Below are 18500 nucleotides of genomic sequence, written 5' to 3' on the forward strand. Positions count from 1 at the left end.
GTTTATTAGACATCAAACACAGGCAATAAAGATTTTACTGCCTTTTTATGCATTTCCAAAGCGGTGGTGTGTGCGTGTTACACAAAGTGAATTATTTCATGACTGAGAATAGTTTTGGTCTTTTTGCTTTGTTTTGCTAAAGAGTACCTATATTCTTTGCAAAATTTATAAAATAATACTTCAACATGAAAACTCATGGAGGATGTTGGAGTGATCTTAAAAATGGTGACGAAGATGCCTGTTCATTCATAGTTGGAAATAAGTAGGAGGGGTGAAATCCATTACCCTTGCATACTTACTTACATTTAAAATATAATTTGTAATAAACAGAATATTTCTAACTTGAAGCAGATACAACTTCATAGGTGTCTCTAAAATTTGGGGAGTGCAGGGTCTTGTGATGTGTTGTGGTGTTGAATTGCTCCAGTGAAGAGGTGAGCAAGACACTGTATGTCAAGAAAATCGATACCATCATAAAACCCCTGGTCTGAAGGTTGACACCCCTGAAGAGCTCTGTGTGAAGCTGAAAGAGGCTCCCACAAGGTGTCATCATAGGAGAGTGCCCAGAGCTTGGGAGACGGTCAGTGGAAAGCTCTCAGGAAATGACTGACCCTTGAGGGAAGGCTGCTGCCCCTCCTCCCACCAGAAGAAAAGGATCTTGTGTGTGTGAAGCAGCTCACACCGCAGGCACAGGGGCAAACTGCAGGGGAGTGCTCGGCTGTACCCGGAGAGCTCTTGGCCAGAAATCTTTTCAACAGAAGGCAGATCGTGTGAAAAATTGACTTACCTTCCTGACCATTACCTCTTTCAGGAACTGTTCATTTAAACTCAGGTGTAAACAGAAGACAAGTGGAAATGAGAGGGAGGGACCCTGGGAGAAAGAGATTTAACAACTTAGAGCTGGCGATGGGCCACGATGGATCTTCTCAACATCGTGTCTAGTCTTAAGGATGCAGGAATTTAGAAATTTTAGGGAAGTCCTAATTCAGGTGAAAAATATTCCAAGTTGTACTGAGGAGTGATGGGTGAGGCTGCTTAGTAGACAACAGTCATGTCCAAGGAATTTGCAAAATAGGAGGTAGAAACTTGTCAAAAATGGGAACAAAACCAAATGCTGAATCTGCCAGTCCCTGTGCTTTGCTGAACCTTGACAACGTTCTAAAGGAAATCTGAAACAGGTGGCTTAGGAAGGACGGTGAGGCGGCATTCTGTTTCCTAGGACTCAGTCACGTTGTGTTGAACTAGTCATCCTAACCGCATTTCTTCTCTCTTTGTAACTGCGCTGCTAAGCTGGTGTAGTAGAAGAGTACAAAGGCTTCAGCAGAATGTATTTACCACGTGTGGGTGCCATAGTAGCCTGTGAACGAGTCAGAGAAGCACTGCACATATGAGTGGGCAGTTGTTCAACTGCTGGAAAAACCAGATGCTAGGAAGGGTGATTAATGAGCTAGTGTCAGTCTGGAAACGGGCCTCCAGAGACTTGGGAAGGAGCCTGTTCTTGGCAATATTCTGTGCAATATCTTTATCAATGATTTTTATGAGACTATAAAATCCTGATTAAATATTTTTGTGGCATAAAGCTATTAGGAATATCTAATGCAGTAGATGTTAGAATCTGGATCTAGGAGGACTGTGATAAACTAGAAATAGCTCAAACATAATACGATGAAATTTCGGCAAGACAAAAATTAAATTCTCTTCTGAGATCCAAAAATATAATTATATAAATAAAGGACAAAGAAATAAGCATGTGAAAAAAGATGTAGGGATTTTAGGTGACTAAATTTCCAGTGAGTCACTAGAATTGGTATGGCTACCTAAAAATAATAGCTTTGGGGCTATGTGAGTAGACAGGTATATTGTAAAAAACCAGACAGGCACTGTGCACCGAGCTGTGCACCCACACTGGCCAGATTTATGCAGTTCCAGGCACCGTAATATAAATGGCAGGTTCTTCTGGGAGAGAATGACATTGGGGCAAGGTACATAAGTGTGAGAATAGAGGGCTTCAGAATGTGTGGTATAGGTGGCTGAAAGACAGAGGAACATCACTAACCCCTTGGGGAGTAGAAGTTGCAGGGAGGTGACTTTCACCATGCTATGAGGAAGAGCAGACTAGTGTCAAAACCGCTGGGGCAGAAGTCTCATTGTCACTAGGAAGGGGGAGGCAGTAGCAGCACTTGTCAGGAGTGTCACAGGGGATTCCTATATTGGACTGAGTACGAACAAATGTTAATACAACAATTTCAGTGAGCTTTGACTCTGTACGTACCCAGCATTTTGCTGGACGCTGGAGCCTAAGATGATTTTTAGTTCCTAATGGTGGTGATTGTATTTTTTATTGTATTTTTTATTTCAATAGGTTTTTGGAGGACAGATGATGTTTCCTTACATGAATAAGTTGTTTAGTGGTGATTTCTGTGATTTTGGTGCACCCATCACTTGAGCGGTGTACACTGTACTCAATTGTAGTCTTTTATCCCTCACCCCACTCCCACCCTTTTCCCCAGGTCGCCACAGTTCATTGTATCATTCTGATGCCTTTGCATCCTCATAGCTTAGCTCCCCCAAATGGTGATGATTCTAAATGAGCCAAATATTTATGGTGAGGCTGGAGTGGTTCAGGAACACTTGAGCTATAACTGTTTTGCTGATATTCTTTATCTAGACCTGTACTGTACAGTGCGCAGCCACTAGCCATGTGTGGCTGTCCTGTGAAATACAGGATGTCTGAATTGAGATGTGCTTCAAGTATAAAACCAGTAATACACATCTGGTTTTAAAGACTTAGAGTACACATTTTTTATACTGATTAAATACTGAAATGGTAATATTTTGGACCTATTTGGTTGACTAAAGTATATTATTAAAATTAATGTTATTAGTTCCTGTTTGCCGTTTTGCATGAGGCTACTAGAATGTTTAAAATTGTCTTTATGGCTTGGTTTATGTTTCTCTTGGAAGTGCTGCTCTAGAGTGTTGGTTTTAGAGTTAGCTTACAAATGTTTGATTTTTCTCTTCTTTTGTTTGCAGACCTGAGAAGATGGCTAAGCTCCCAGTGATTTTAGGCAATCTAGACATTACAATTGATAATGTTTCCTCAGACTTCCCTAGTAAGTGTCAGTTCTACATAATAGACAGAATTTTTGTTAGTTTAGTTTTTACTTCAGTTTGAATTATTTTGAATATCTTTTCAGATTATGTTAATTCATCATACATTCCCACAAAACAATTTGAAACCTGCAGTAAAACTCCCATCACGTTTGAAGTGGAGGAATTTGTGCCCTGCATACCAAAACACACTCAGCCTTACACTATCTACACCAATCACCTTTACGTTTATCCTAAGTACTTGAAATACGACAGTCAGAAGTCTTTTGCCAAGGTGAGTGTGAAGGTGGGGGTTTCGTTCTTGATGTCAAACCCTCCCTTTAGATTCAGCTTCCCATGTTCTTTTATAAATATTTACATAGTCTGACTTTCTGGGTTTTTTTCTTATTCTGTTTTGTTTAACTGTTGCTGCAGGCTAGAAATATTGCGATTTGCATTGAATTCAAAGATTCAGATGAGGAAGACTCTCAGCCCCTTAAGGTTTGTTTTTTTGTTTTTTTTTTTTAAATGTATGTTCACCTACATATTCTGATTTTTCCATTTTCAAAATGCACTTCCGTGATACCATACAACTAAAACAATTTAGCACATTTTAATTGACACAAATCAAAAATAGATAATGTTACAATGTATAAACATATATGCTGAATCTTAACGAATATGGAATATTTAGGTTCTTGCTCCTAATTGACTGTTTTTTTATTCTCTTTAAGGATGAAAGTTTCTTATACATACTCAATTCAGCAAACACTTACTGTCCACCTACTATGAGCCAAGTGCTCATAATTCGTCGGAGCTACGAATTATATGAATAATGTTGATAATAGAAATAATAACTGATCAACAATCGATCTTTATTAAATGTTTGCTACAGTATAGTAACAATCACAGCAGTAGATTATAGGTAACGTTTATTGAAAGCTGTTTGTACTTCAGGCACTGCTCTAGTGTGTGTTTAACTCTTTTGGTTCTCATAACAGTCTTTTGATGAATTAAGTATTATTATTCATATTTTTCAGGTGAGGGGAGTAGTGCAGAATTTATTGCCTAGGGTAAAACATTAGTGGAACCAAGATTCAAACCCAGGCAATCTGCCTCCATAACCCAAATTGTTTTACTGTGACTATGTGAAAGTGACTTCCTAAGAGGAGAAGGAGACAAAGATGCAAAAAAAAAAAAAAAATATATATATATATATATATATATACACACACATATATATATAAAAAATATAGTTTCTGTCCTCAAGAAATTCAGTCTAGTGGGAAAAACAGCCATGGAGAAAAAGATCTTGGTGCACAGATGGTACGAAATGGAGTTTTGGACAAAACTGAAAATTAATACAGAAAAATGCTGAGGGGACACATGGAAGGAGTTGACAATTTCTTGAAGAATGCTTGAGCGTTTTCTTGATGCACACAGAAGCAAAGGTTATTTGGACGGAAGAATTGCATAAGAAAAGGCATGGAAATGTGAAAGGGAACAGTGAGCAAGGCGTCATCCAGGGCTGTGACCTGGAAGGGCAGGACGGGGAGCAGGCAGGTGGGCTTTGAAGCAAGCTGGAAGGTGGGCAGGACCCAGCAGTCCGGGGTTCACAGGCCTGGGGTCTGTCAGAAGTGGCGATGTTAATGCCTCCTCCTTTACAATATAGCTGAGTTTAATTTCTTACTCAATTGAACCCTGATGTTTCCCTTTGGTAACTCTTATTTTAGTGCATTTATGGCAGACCTGGTGGGCCAGTGTTCACAAGAAGCGCCTTTGCTGCAGTTTTACACCATCACCAAAACCCAGAATTTTATGATGAGGTAAGTGATGTATTCAAGGGAAAACCCAATTTGACCAGTTTTTAAGGGAAACTTTAATGTATTTGCCTGGTAAAGCAAAATTCAAGAGAAGCTGCATATTACCCTGAAATTACAGAGATAGAACTGCATGTTGAAGTATTTCTTTTATATATTTTTTTCTGATTGTAAAAGTAACATTTTTGTTATTAAAAAAATAGAAACTTGGAAAATGCAGATAATACGGAAAAGAAAAAGTCATAATCCCACTATCACTACCACCATTAATATTCTGGTTTATTTCCTTTCAAATTCATACTTTAGTTACATTTGTTGGACCTGAGAATCTTTCTTTCTTATCATTGGATTTGTTTACATAAAATTGTAATGTAATTCATTGAAACCACTGTATGCATGCTGCTTTGGAATGTTCTATCCTGGTTCTTCATAATGCCTTGGCTGTGGTAACTTAGCGTAGTCGTTACTATCATGTGTTTTCCAGTTCTTTCTAGAAATACCATCAACTCTCTTCCTGTTTCTGAGTGGTGAATTCAGGATTCATTTCTTGCTTGGCACAATTTATAGTCTCAGTATCTTTGAGTGCAAATGTTAATATCCGCTCGGAGAACAAGTGCACGTTTGTGCGTTGGGTAACACATAGTGTCTCTGCTTCCACTGAGAATTTCTGTGTTTTTAGAATATTCGGTTGTTATTTTGTCTTCCTTGCAGATTAAAATAGAGTTGCCCACTCAGTTGCATGAAAAGCACCACCTGTTGCTCACATTCTTCCATGTCGGCTGTGACAACTCAAGTAAAGGAAGCACGAAGAAGAGGGATGTCGTTGAAACCCAAGGTTGGGGGGGGGTTCACCATTCCTTTGATTTTAAATAATTGAAACATTAGGTTCTTAAATTGCATTAGGATTCTGAATTTCCATGTGTTTGCAAAGGGATCTTTAGATGAATTTTGTAGGTAACGGATATGTAGCATGTCTGGGTTGCATATGTAATTTTTTTTTTTTTTTTTTAATTTTTGAGCTCAAGCTGTCCTCCCACCTCAGCCTCCCGAATAGCTGGGACTACAGGCATGCACCACCGCCCCCTGGCTAATTTTTGTATTTTTTTGTAGAGACGGGATTTCGCCATGTTGCCCAGGCTGGTCTCGAACTCGTGAGCTCAAGCAATCTGCCCACCTCTGCCTCCCAAAGTGCTGGGATTACAGGTGTGAGCCACCATGCCCAGCCTGCATATGTACATTTTTATAAAAGAAGATTGTAGAGTTCTAACTCCAAAGAGGCCTAAGTACATTGTAGACAATGTTCTGCAGAGATTACATTTAGGGCCTTTTAAATTTCTTACTCTAATTGATATGAAAAGTTCTTAAAAATCGGAGAGTTTTACATTGGTTTTCTTTCATAAGTTTTCATACACTCACAGTATTTTGTTGTTGTCATTGTTCTGTTTTCAACAGTTGGCTACTCCTGGCTTCCTCTACTGAAAGACGGAAGGGTGGTGACGAGCGAGCAGCACATCCCAGTCTCGGCGAACCTTCCTTCAGGCTACCTTGGCTACCAGGAGCTTGGAATGGGCAGGGTATGTCACATTTTAGGATCGGTTCATCCCAGTTTCTTCAGAAAACATTAAAGAATAACTACAACAACAATAACACACAAAAAGCACACAGTATTTTTGTTCTTCCACCATTTTGATTTTAGTTATTCATTTTCAAGTAAACTTTGGCCAATTGAAGACAGTGCTGTTGGCAGCTACCACAATGTCAGAATTACAGTTTGGGCATTTTGTAAGCCCTGAACTAGTGGTGTCTCAGCAGAGAAATAGAGACTTGGAGATTTGGGATAAGGTCTGTCTCTGCCAACTGGCCATGCTCAAATAAAGATGACTTCTTAGGGTCATGCAAACTATTAGGAATTTTCCTCCAGCTTAAAGTAAGTCAAATTCGCCAAATCTCTCACCCACGTGGTTGTGCATTCTGAAACCTTTCTGATTCGTGAAAGCCTAATTTTCCCCAGATTTCTTCAATTGCTTTGTTGGCTTTGCATTCTTTTTAGCCATCTTAAATTTTATAGACTGCAGCTTTATAACATGCTTAAATAAAGCCTGTTCTTTTTATGTTTGTCTGCATTTAAATAATGCCAAATTTGAGTTCATATTATAGACAAATAGTCAAATTTTCCCAAAGAAGAATAACTTGTATAATTGAGCATGACAGAAAAACTGAGGTTTCAAAAGTTGAAGTTAGTGTGAGCAGACGGTTGACCCTTTGCCCATGCCAGGCCTGCATATTGTGCTGTTTGCTTTATCTGGCACCTTTTACTGTCTCCTTCAGAATCCTGAGCTCAAGCTGGGTTCAGATACTGGTATAGTAGGATTCTTTTCTTCTCAAATGAACAATAACTCACACAGCTGCAAGAAACAGAAACGATAACTTAGAAAATTCAGTAATAAAAGCATTGTACTTTGGGGGAAGAAAGGGGACAGAAATGTGTAACATCTGCATTCCTGCTGTGGGCCCGGCACAGTTGCCAAGTCACTAAAGTTCTCTGGGCCCTCTTTCGGTCCCTCGTCATTACCCTCATTGATAATCATGTGAGAGCCAAAATAACTAATCTGTAGAGATATTGTTCCCTCCCTATTTTTTTTAGCATTATGGTCCGGAAATTAAATGGGTAGATGGAGGCAAGCCACTGCTGAAAATTTCCACTCATCTGGTTTCTACAGTGTATACTCAGGTACGTGCTCCTTCAGTAAAATTAGCAGTGGCTGCTCTGTGACTTAAGTTTGCACCATTTTGCAAGAAGAAAAAAATCCTTATGTGTTATAGTACTATGTTTTTACTCTATAGGTCTTTTTCTAAAGAAAGTACAACTGAGGTGCTCATATATATTCATATAAATGACTAGAACAAGCATCATTTTCCAACAGATTTCCTCTTTTGTGGGAGGATCTTCTTGATGTTATTATTTGTACATGATCAATTTTTAGTCTTAATAAGATGAAGCTGGGCACAGTGGCTCACACCTGTAATCCTAGCATTTTGGGGGGCCAAGGTGGGCAGATCACTTGAGCCCAGGGGTTTGAGAACAGCCTGGCCAACATGGCAAAACCTTGTCTCTGCAAAAATACAAAAATGAGCCAGGCATGGTGATGTGTGCCTGTAGTCCCAGCTACCTAGGAGGCTAAGGTGGGGGGATGGCAGGAGGCTGGGAGGTCAAGGCTGCAGTGACCCATGGTCGTGCCACTGCACCCCAGCCAGGGCGACAGAGCAAGACTCTGTCTCTAAAAAACAGCAACAACAAAAACAACAACAACAAAAACAGCAAAAAAGCATGCTGCAAGAAACAAATGCTTCTATTTCCACAGAGTGTATACTAATAGACTTTCTTCTTCTTTTCCTTTTTCCCCACCGCAGGATCAGCATTTACATAATTTTTTCCAGTACTGTCAGAAAACCGAATCTGGAGCCCAAGCCTTAGGAAACGAACTTGTAAAGTACCTTAAGGTGTCAGATGGCTTTCTTAATATCCCCTTTTGAATGAGTTTGGTGTAGGCTGGGTTTTCTTTTTGGTGGTGAGTGTTGTTCTCACCTCTTGGGAGCTCTTACCTGGATGTCTCACATCAGTAGCTTCTATGAGGTTTAGATAGTGGCAAGGAGTGGACCTAGGAACGGCACTACGCCTGCCTGTGTCCTAGGCTCATGTATCCTTTGCTCAAGGCAGGGTCTCTAAAACATACTGTTTCTCATGCATGGAAAACCCCTCACTTGAGACGGACCTCCCTGGGTACCAAGCACAATGATGGGCACAGAAGCAGCGACCTCAGTCCTCGTCCTTAGGGAACTTCTAGTTCATTGTAGGAGATACTATAAACTTGGTGACTGCATGCTAGGCAGACAAATCAAATAAAGAAATAATGCACAGAAGCAGTCCCAGCTTTGTGCAAGGGGTTCCTGGAGTGTCTAAGCAGCAAGAGCCAGGCAGGGTTTGTCTAGGGGAGCTTCATCCAGAACGTGGTTGTGGGGAGCATTTTGGAAAGGGGAAATAGCTAAAAGGGCATGGGAACAAAAGAAGAAATGGGAGAAATGGGATAGAAATTTGTTTGGTTTAAGAAGGAAAATGGAATACATATCCACATAAACTGAAGTTTTTATGTGTCATTGCTTGTGGCCCCTCCCTCCATCTCAAAGACAGCTGCACAGCGTCTCTCTGACCCTGCTTCCTCCATCCCAGCTGCCTCTGATTCCTATCCCCTTCTGCCTCCCTCATCCAGCTTATGGCCCTTTGCAATTCCTTGGGCCCACCTGGATAATCCCTATCATGAGGCCCGACTAGCAGCCTTACCTCCTCTGGGCCATGTGACGTCTTCACAGGTGGACTAAGACACAGACGCCTCTGGGGACATTCTGCCCACCACAGCCTTCCCTTTGTTTTAGAGGGAGTTCTTCCATCCTTATTTGGAACAGAGTGGAAATGACTTTGGGCTGGTTTACTTTTAGAGGGATAACATGAACTGTGCCATTCCGTGTCCATAGAGTCTGCACGCGATGGAAGGCCACGTGATGATCGCCTTCTTGCCCACTATCCTAAACCAGCTGTTCCGAGTCCTCACCAGAGCCACGCAGGAAGAAGTCGCGGTTAACGTGACTCGGTAAGGAGGTAGATGGATGGATGCTTTTCCTCACTTCCAGTCTGTCCACATCTGGAGCACAGTCATGCTTAGCTGGGATGCTACTATGTGCTGAACATTGTATTTAAGAAATTTCTTTGGCCGGGTGCGGTGGCTCACGCCTGTAATCCCAGCACTTTGGGAGGCTGAGGTGGGCGGATCACGAGGTCAGGAGATCGAGACCATCCTGGCTAACACAGTGAAACCCTATCTCTACTAAAAACACAAAAAAATTAGCCGGGCGTAGCGGCGGGCGCCTGTAGTCCCAGCTACTCGGGAGGCTGAGGCAGGAGAAGGGCGTGAACCCGGGAGGCGGAGCTTGCAGTGAGCCGAGATCGCGCCACTGCACTCCAGCCTGGGGGCAGAGCAAGACTCTGTCTCAAAAAAAAAAAAAGGAATGTCTTTGATCTCGTATGTAAGGACCCATCTAATTCCTTGTCTCCTTGTTTCCGAAGTGCCAATAGCATCATCATTGTTCTACTACTGCTGTGATAATAATGAAATGTTTCCATCTTTACATATTCATTGCTTTATTCACTCGTGTGGTGTGTAGGGTCATTATTCATGTGGTTGCCCAGTGCCATGAGGAAGGATTGGAGAGCCACTTGAGGTCATATGTTAAGGTATGTAAAACACACTGTTCTGATCACTTACATCTGTGGTTCTCCAATTTTCCTTCTAAGGACTGATTTTTTCACAAGCCTGGTTATTTGGGGAAGTACTTGTAACTTATGTTTTCTCTTCTATTCCTCATAGCCAACGCTTGTACCTGAGTAGGGGAGGTACAAAGAGGGGCAGCCATTCATTAATTTACTTAATTCCATTCCTTCAATTACATTTCTTTTCATGGGTTTTCCAAATAATATGACTCAATGCAGGAGTTTAAAGAAGAATTTTAAGTTGTTCTTGCCTAGCCCTCTGGTAAAGTCAGTTGTCTTCATTTTTTTTTTTTCCACCTAAAATTTCCAGCAAAACCGCTTCTCCCAGATAGGAAGGTTAGCTCTGGCTACGGTCAAATCAGATGACTCTGTGGGACAGCAAGAGATGTTTTTAGGATAAACATCAACAAGTTATTTATTTATATATGACATCCAGTAAGTAGAGTGGCAGTTACTATTCTAAACAGTTGCACATATTCTGTTTAGTATTAAATACCTTTGTAAATTACAACTATGCGATCATTTTAAAAGTAAAGTTCTGGTCCTTGAGGATATCAGTCATCTATTGCTGTGCCACACATTCCTTGAAGTCCCTGGCAGCGGTGGAGTTACGGGCTGGCTGGTCACTGATGTGACTGGGTCGGATGACTCACATAGTTTCTTGAAGACATCCTGGACTCCTTTTATCACATGACACTCCCCCTTCCCATCTTTGTATCCACACCTTCCTCTCCCACAAATGAGATTGTCCCCCAGTCCCTGATTTCCATTCTTGGGAGTCTCTCAAGCTTTCAGCCCACCTTGGAGAGCCAGTGCATTACAGTCTCTTTCCCTTTTCTTCAAAGTACGCGTATAAGGCTGAACCATACGTTGCCTCCGAATACAAGACAGTGCATGAAGAACTGACCAAATCCATGACCACGATTCTCAAGCCTTCCGCTGATTTCCTCACCAGCAACAAACTACTGAAGGTATGTCAGGAGAGTCAGTGTGGCTCCGATTGAAACTGATTAACAGGAATTCACCCCACAGCCTGATCAATACAGCCTTTCTGAGTGCTCTTAGAGACAATCACCACCCCCTAAAAAGGGGTAGCAGAGTTTGTTCTCTGATACCAACTTTTCTGATTGTGTCTTGAGAGAAGAGCTGCAAAGCATCACTGTGTTCAGAGTTTCATTGGCTCTTGAGGATTAATAGTCATTATGTTCAAATCAGTGATGAAGGTCACTGACTTAGAGATACTAACGACAGGTGTCACCAAGCAGAGGTCAGTAAAGGGGAAAGACGACACCGGTAACCCCGCAGAGCCCCCTGCTGGTTGTGCCACACTGAGCACAGGCGTCCAGTTTCCCGGCAGGACGCAGCTCTTTGTTGCTGAACTTGTGCAAGCAGAAGACGTCTGCCGTTCTCCTCTTGGCTCTGATCATAATGTCCCAAGAGGTGCAGCTGTGTTTTAGGGTCATACCTGCTTTGTGTCAGTAACATTGTCAGCCTGAGAGAGTTCACTTCTCACCTACTAATTTGTTGTTCTTACTGGGTCCTGTTCTTTTTTCTTTTAGTATTCATGGTTTTTCTTTGATGTACTGATCAAATCCATGGCTCAGCATTTGATAGAGAACTCCAAAGTTAAGGTATGTTACTTCAAGTGAAGCTTGTGTTCTTAGGGGAAAAAAAATCTCTTTCGTTGGTTTGTAGCTAACGTTTCTTCATGCTTTCTCTGTGCCAGTTACAGGACTGTTCTAAGTGCTTTACAAGTAATAAATCATTTTAGCTTCATAACAGCCCTGTGAGGGAAGTACTGTTCTTACCTATTTTATAGATGGGGAAACTGAGGCCAGCATGCTTGAGTTACTTGCTCAAGGTCATGCTACCAGTGAGTGGAGCAGCCAGGTTTTGAGTCCAGTCTGGCCCCAAAGCTGTATTCTTTCTTTTTTTTTTTTTGAGACGGAGTCTTGCTCTGTTGCCCGGGCAGCTCACTGCAAGCTCCGCCTCCCGGGTTTACGCTATTCTCCTGCCTCAGCGTCCGGAGTAGCTGGGACTACAGGCGCCCGCCACCTCGCCCGGCTAGTTTTTTTTTTTTGTATTTTTTAGTAGAGACAGGGTTTCACCGTGTTAGCCAGGATGGTCTCGATCTCCTGACCTCGTGATCCGCCCGTCTCGGCCTTCCAAAGTGCTGGGATTACAGGCTTGAGCCACCGCGCCCGGCCAGCTGTATTCTTGAAATCACTTAGTTATTAACCCAAAGAAAAATATGTCTTTTCCTTTGACTAGCTTAGAAATCTTCACGTTTGTTGAAATGTAAATTGTGGTTTCAGCATAAATTTAAAGTGTCATTACCCAGCATTTATTAAGTGTCTGGACCATTGTAGACATTTATCAGGGTCTTAGATGGGAGTATCTCACCAATCTAATGTTCTCCAAAACCAATCAATCAATAGACTCTGAGATCATCCATCTCGTTGGGGCAAATACGCAGCCTCAAATTTCTTCCCTGCCCCAGCGTCCCCTTGTAGTGAAGCCTGGATGTGTGTTCCTTTCTGACCGTGGGTCCCCCCTGCTTTCTCTGGTTCCCACTGGGCTCAGCTCTGAGATGACTGGTCTTGTGTCGGGACTGGTGCCTGTTGAGGTGTGGTTGGCCACCTCAGGCTCTCTGAGGCTCAAGGTAGGTAAGTTTCTATAAAGTTCCAATGCAGTAAACAGAAGTGGCAATGTCACTTTCTCATTTTGAAGTTTCCAGGGCTCCTCTGAGACCTGCAGAGTCCTGGAGTTGTTCTTGTGACAGTGAAGTAGTGTCGCTGTTTGGAGGCAGAGTCCAGTTGAAGTATTACAGAAGGAGCTTGTGCAGGGAGCGGGTGATGTTGGGCACTGTCTCACAATGAACACTTGTGCTGCAATCCTCATAGGCAGGAGAGGGGATAGGGAGGGAGGGGCAGAATCTAGGCCTCCTGCACAAGGGATCTGGGCTCTCCGAGGAAGCCTTGGAAAGCATGCTAGATTTTGTTGGCAGAAGATTGATGGTTCAGACCTAAAGCCCTCCTTTTCCTTCCATAAAGCAGACACTGGGCCTGGCCAGGTGGTTTCTCCTTTTCTTTTCTCTCTCTCCCTCTTTTGAATCCAGTTTAAAGCTTCTGATTTTAGTGCATAGGGAGATGCCAGATGGAAGTGGGCCCTGCCTTCTGTGGAGAAATGCTCCATCTAAATCATGCCAGAGCAGCCTGCCAAGGAAAAATCTAGCAGATTGTCTGCTTGGCAGTACACAGCTAAGTGTGTGTGCACATGCACACAGACACACACATCATGTAGATATATTACTTTTCTGTTAAAAAATGTTGTCTCACTGATATGTGGGAGCTAAAAAAGTGGATTGGATGAAGATAGATTGTTGGTTACCAGAGAATGGGAAAGAAAGGGAGGAGGTGATGGGGGAGAAAAAGATTATGAATGTGTTTATTACCACTGAACTGTACACTTAAAACTGGTAAAAATGGTAAATTATATATATATTTTTATGTTATATACAGAATAGGATTATAGCCTGTGTTCGTTTGCTAGGGTTGCCATAATAAAGTACCACAGACTGGGTGGCTTAAACAATAGAAATTTATTTTATAACAATTGAGATGCTGAAAGTCCTGGGTCAAGACGTACATATGGCTGCTTTCTTGAGGCCTCTCTCCTTGGCTTGTAGATGCTGCCTTCTGTGAGTGTCTGTGTCCTAATCTCTTCTTATGCGGACACCAGTCATACTGGATTAAGAACCACCCTAATGACCTCACGTTACCTTTATCACCTCTTTTAAAACCTCGGCCCAAAGTGCAGTCATATTTGGAAGTATTAGGGGTTAGGACTTCAACACATGAATTTGAGGGGGGCACAGTTCAGCCTGTAACAAGGCGCCAGTGGATTTTTTTATTATTTTTGGCTCTAAATAAATGTCATCCCTTCAAAGCAGTGGTAACTTGATTATATTCAAAATATAACCAATTCATTCCGCAACTATTCATTGAGCCCCTACCATGTTTGTGGCGCCAAGGATTACAAAGTTCAATGCATCATCATTTGTGCTCTCGAGGAGTTCAGGTGGGAAAGTGTACATTTCATTCAGTGGCTGCCCTACCTCATGACGAGTGCTCTGAAGAGATAGGCACAATGTGCTCAGGAGTGTGGGGAATCTGGGAAGACCACCTGGAAGAGGCGTCCGTTGCAGTGGGTTCTGATGGGTAAACAGGAGGTGGCTAGGTGAAGAAGGAGAATGAGGACTAGGTGGAGAGAGTTGTGTTAGCGAAAGCTTGAGACCCAGCACCACAGTTCAGGGAACTATATGAACGTAAGGCTTTTCTGCCTTATGACTGCAAGGAAGACCACGTGAGAGATGGTCAAGGAGGTCACGAACACTTCCAGGAATACTCACAAGAAAGATATTCAAAATCAAGCGCCAATGACACCTTTCTGAGAATTGCGTTAGAAAATAAGTAAAGGAATTTGCTTACATATGTTTGTTCTCAGATGTCAAATTAAACCAAAGCTCTTTAAGGGTGGTCATGACCTGAAACGTATCTTCTGTTCCAGCTCCTCCCCTGCCTCACACAGGTAGAGACAGAAGTGTAGACTGTGAAGTGACCTGCCCAGGGTCACACAACAGAGCAGAGCCAAGAACTTGTGGCAGAGTCCCAGTGGGTCTCTCCTAGGGGTGCTGCCATTTCCGGCCTTTTAACATGATTTGTCAACACCTCTGCTCTGGGAAATGGTTTGTTTTTGGAACTTAACACAAACCACTCAAATGCTACCATGCACAACCTTTTCTCTAAGTTAATTACATCTTGGCCCTAAAACAATATTCAGAGAGTTTTTTTTTAAAGTGCTTAAGAGGAAACACTGGTATCCCAAAGGAGAAAGCTTAACCGTAACATAATTTACTATAAAAAGACATTCACAAACACCTGCTTACCACCTTGGACGGTTCAGCATTTTCGCTTTGAGAGCCCTCCCCTCTGGCTTCTGCTTCCCTGGCCCTGCAGCCACCCTGCTGTTCTTTGCCCTCATCACACACTGTTGAGCTGAGAACTCCTCTGACGTTTTCCTGAAGCCTTCATTCAGTGTGTCTCATATCTTAAGAGTAATAAGTTTTGTGTTTGAATTAGTTGTTTTTGCATCTGTCTTATTTACATCTGAAGCATTTTATGTCCTAATTCCTTGTTTTAGTCTTCTGAATTTATGAATATTCGCCATTCCTATACCATTTGTGATTTCCAAAACTTTGATCTCATCATCCCCTTAGGGTTTTTAATATTTTTAGGCCACAATTATTAATTTTTTCTGACCTTAATATTTTTGCTCTTGTTGCCCAGGCTGGCATACTGTGGTGCAATCTGGGCTCACTGCAACCTCCACCTCCTGGGTTCAAGTGTTTCTCCTACCTAAGCCTCCCAAGTAGCTGAGATTACAGGCATGCGTCACCACGCCCAGCTAATTTTATATTTTTAATAGAGACAGGGTTTCACCATGTTGGCCAGGCTGGTCTCAAACTCCTGACTTCAGGTGATCCACCCACCTTGGCCTCCTAAAGTGCTGGGATTACAAGTGTGACCCACTGTGCCCAGCCAGGGGAGTCTTTCTTAAAGTGCCATGATGAGGCACACGCCAGTGTCATAGGAGCACCTGGGCCCTGGATTCATAAGAGCCAGATAATGCTTTCAGTGCCGATTAAAGTGTTCTACCCAAGGATATCAACACATGCATATTATGTATTAAGCTGATGCTTTCAGTGTACAATTTGTGTCCTTCTTGGTGGTAGTTGAGTGAGTCCATTCAATGCATATTTACATGGAGGGACATGGCACAGCGTATGCTTACTTCCAGTGCCGCACTCCTGCTGAAGGTGGAAGTGGCCACCTTCTTGTCCCCAACCAACCTAACTCTACGTTGTTACATTACTGAGGAAGAGTGTGAATCAGAGCCCCTTGGAACTAGCATCTAAAATAAGTAATTTTCTTACTACAGCAGATGGACCTGCAGAGTATGGATGGATTGTGTATGACTGTGCCAGACTCTAGTTTCATAGGTGACATGTGCTTGGAAGTTACAGGTGACATTTGAGAAGAATGTAAAGCAGACATCATCGAGGTCTGTGGAGGAGTCCTCTCCCCACTCGCTGCCCCTGTGGTCAACAGTTGGTCGGTGTTTCTTTTCCACCAGGTATATTTAGCAGCTGTAATTTCAGCAAACTCCTTTTGCATTTCCTTTCCTCCCACACGGAGTGAAGCACATTGCTGGCATTCCACAGGTATACTGGAAGAAAGGAGATGAGAAAACCTAGCATAGCGTAGGGTGAATATATGCCCTTAAGTATTGCTTGTTTAACCTCCGACCATTTTCTAGCTTAATTGAACAAGAAAAGAATAAAGTGAAAGAAGGAGGGTATGGCTCGTAGTCTAAATGGACTGTTTGGACTTCCCCTTAACCAAATTTGTAAACACTATACGAATGTGATAGGTAGAATGTTAATATGCATACGTCACCCTCGAGTGTTTTGAACAGTTGTTTGTAATGTCCAAAGCATTGAGGAAAAATGCAAATGGAGTTGAGACTGAACCCTTAATCTTGAAGCTGACCTAGTCATTGGAGAAAGAAGACATTCAACTTGGAACATTTAAGAGCAGAGTGCAGGAAGGTGTATATGTGAGCTTCAAGAATCATAGATTTAGGTGGGGATACAGGTGGAACTTTACCTGGGCCTTGCAGGATACCACAGTCTAGGGATAGGAGAATGAGTACCAGGCAGAGGAAATAGCTCAGGCCCAGGTAAGGCCTCTGGGGCAGAGTTCAGGCTGGATAGATTGAAATTAGAGGGGAAAGATTAAAAAACAAGATTAGCTCAGAAACAAAGATGAGATTATGGGGAGCTGTGCAGCCAAGCAGCAGATGAATTGGTCGAGACCTAGAGAGGCAGAGTAGGTTCTTAGTAGGAGTGGCAAGATGACAGAGAGTATAAAGATTAGCAGAGTGACTTGGAAACTTTCATATCAATAAGTCTGCTTATCCCCTGAAGTATAAATAGCATATGGAACAGAGTCACCAGACATTTTAAATTTTGACTTATTTTTTTTTTTTAGCTCTCTAACTGCAATAATATGAAATGGCATTTTATGGTGATGCTGATGAAGATCTGGCATTGGGGGGATCAGGTGGGATTGGGGATGAGGATGGAGAGCATTATGAATGAGTAAGGGAGATTATTCAGACAGAACCATTCATTCAGCCTTGCAGTGCCACCTCTAAATACCTGCTGAAGAGAAATGAAAGATGTATCCATGTAAAGGCCTAAATGCAAATGTCCACAGTAGCTTTATTCATAATAATCAAAAACTAGAAACAACCCAAATGTCCATCAGCTGGTAAATGTATAGACAAATTGTGGTAACTCCACATAATAGAACACTACTTAGTAATAAAACGGCACAGAGTAGTGAGTCATGCAATAGCATGGTTGGATCTCAAAAGCATTCAGTGAACTGAAAGAAGTTAGACCCAAAAGACTACATACCGTTTGGGTCCATATCCTGTATATGACGTTATGGAAAAAGGAAAACTACAGAGCACAGAGCAGTCCAGTGGTTGCCCAGGACTGGAGGTGGGGATGGGGACAACAGATGTACTTTCTCTTCTTGACTGTGGTGATAGTTACAGTCGTATTCACTTGTCAAGACTCATCAAACTGTAGACTTTCCAAGTTGGAATTTTATGGTATGTAAATTATACCTCAGTAAACCTAACTGAAACAAAACAGAGCACAGTAAGGTCAGATTTGAGTGGGGGAAGAAAGGCCACATAGATATTCAGCATGAGATCATGGAAGAAGGAGCTTTTGAGAGAGGCAGTGGAGCAGAGGACTTGGTTTACCAGGGAAGATGCAAGGTTATGAGCTCGGCTTGGGATGTGCTTAGGGCTGCGGGTTCAGTGGCTATGACAGAGACCTGAAGTAACAGGGAGTTAAACAGGAAAGTAAAAGTTTATTTCTTTTTACTTGAAAAACCCAAGCTCATAAGAGGCTTCTGTTCCACAGTTATGAGAGGTCTCCATCTTGTTTGCCCCCTGGAGTGCTGCTCCTCCTTTTGATCTAACTGGGTTCACCACCACATCCATGCTGGAGCCAGTAGGGAGGGGAAGATGCACCTTTCCCTTTAAGGATATGACCCAGAAGTTGCACTGCCACATCACTGCCACTGCTATCGTATTGGCTAGAGTTAGCCATGATGGTACCTAGCTGC

General features: G+C 42.3%; 1 protein-coding gene across 17 annotated transcripts in view; it reads left to right on the forward strand.

Annotated features, from left to right (window-relative positions):
- DOCK9 (dedicator of cytokinesis 9) overlaps positions 1-18500 on the forward strand; it is a 302147-nt gene that overhangs the window by 200404 nt on the left and 83243 nt on the right. For all 17 annotated transcript variants that reach the window (XM_033177368.1, XM_033177366.1, XM_033177370.1 and 14 more), the window contains exons 16-27: positions 3034-3113; positions 3198-3385; positions 3526-3591; positions 4824-4916; positions 5622-5745; positions 6363-6484; positions 7555-7641; positions 8322-8411; positions 9441-9556; positions 10128-10197; positions 11079-11204; positions 11793-11864. In XM_033177368.1, the coding sequence (XP_033033259.1) occupies positions 3034-3113; positions 3198-3385; positions 3526-3591; positions 4824-4916; positions 5622-5745; positions 6363-6484; positions 7555-7641; positions 8322-8411; positions 9441-9556; positions 10128-10197; positions 11079-11204; positions 11793-11864 (1234 nt within the window). The remainder of the gene's footprint in view (positions 1-3033; positions 3114-3197; positions 3386-3525; positions 3592-4823; positions 4917-5621; positions 5746-6362; positions 6485-7554; positions 7642-8321; positions 8412-9440; positions 9557-10127; positions 10198-11078; positions 11205-11792; positions 11865-18500) is intronic.

This window comes from Trachypithecus francoisi, unplaced genomic scaffold (genome assembly GCF_009764315.1).
Source record: "Trachypithecus francoisi isolate TF-2019V2 unplaced genomic scaffold, Tfra_2.0 Lachesis_group18, whole genome shotgun sequence".
Lineage (NCBI taxonomy): Eukaryota > Metazoa > Chordata > Mammalia > Primates > Cercopithecidae > Trachypithecus > Trachypithecus francoisi.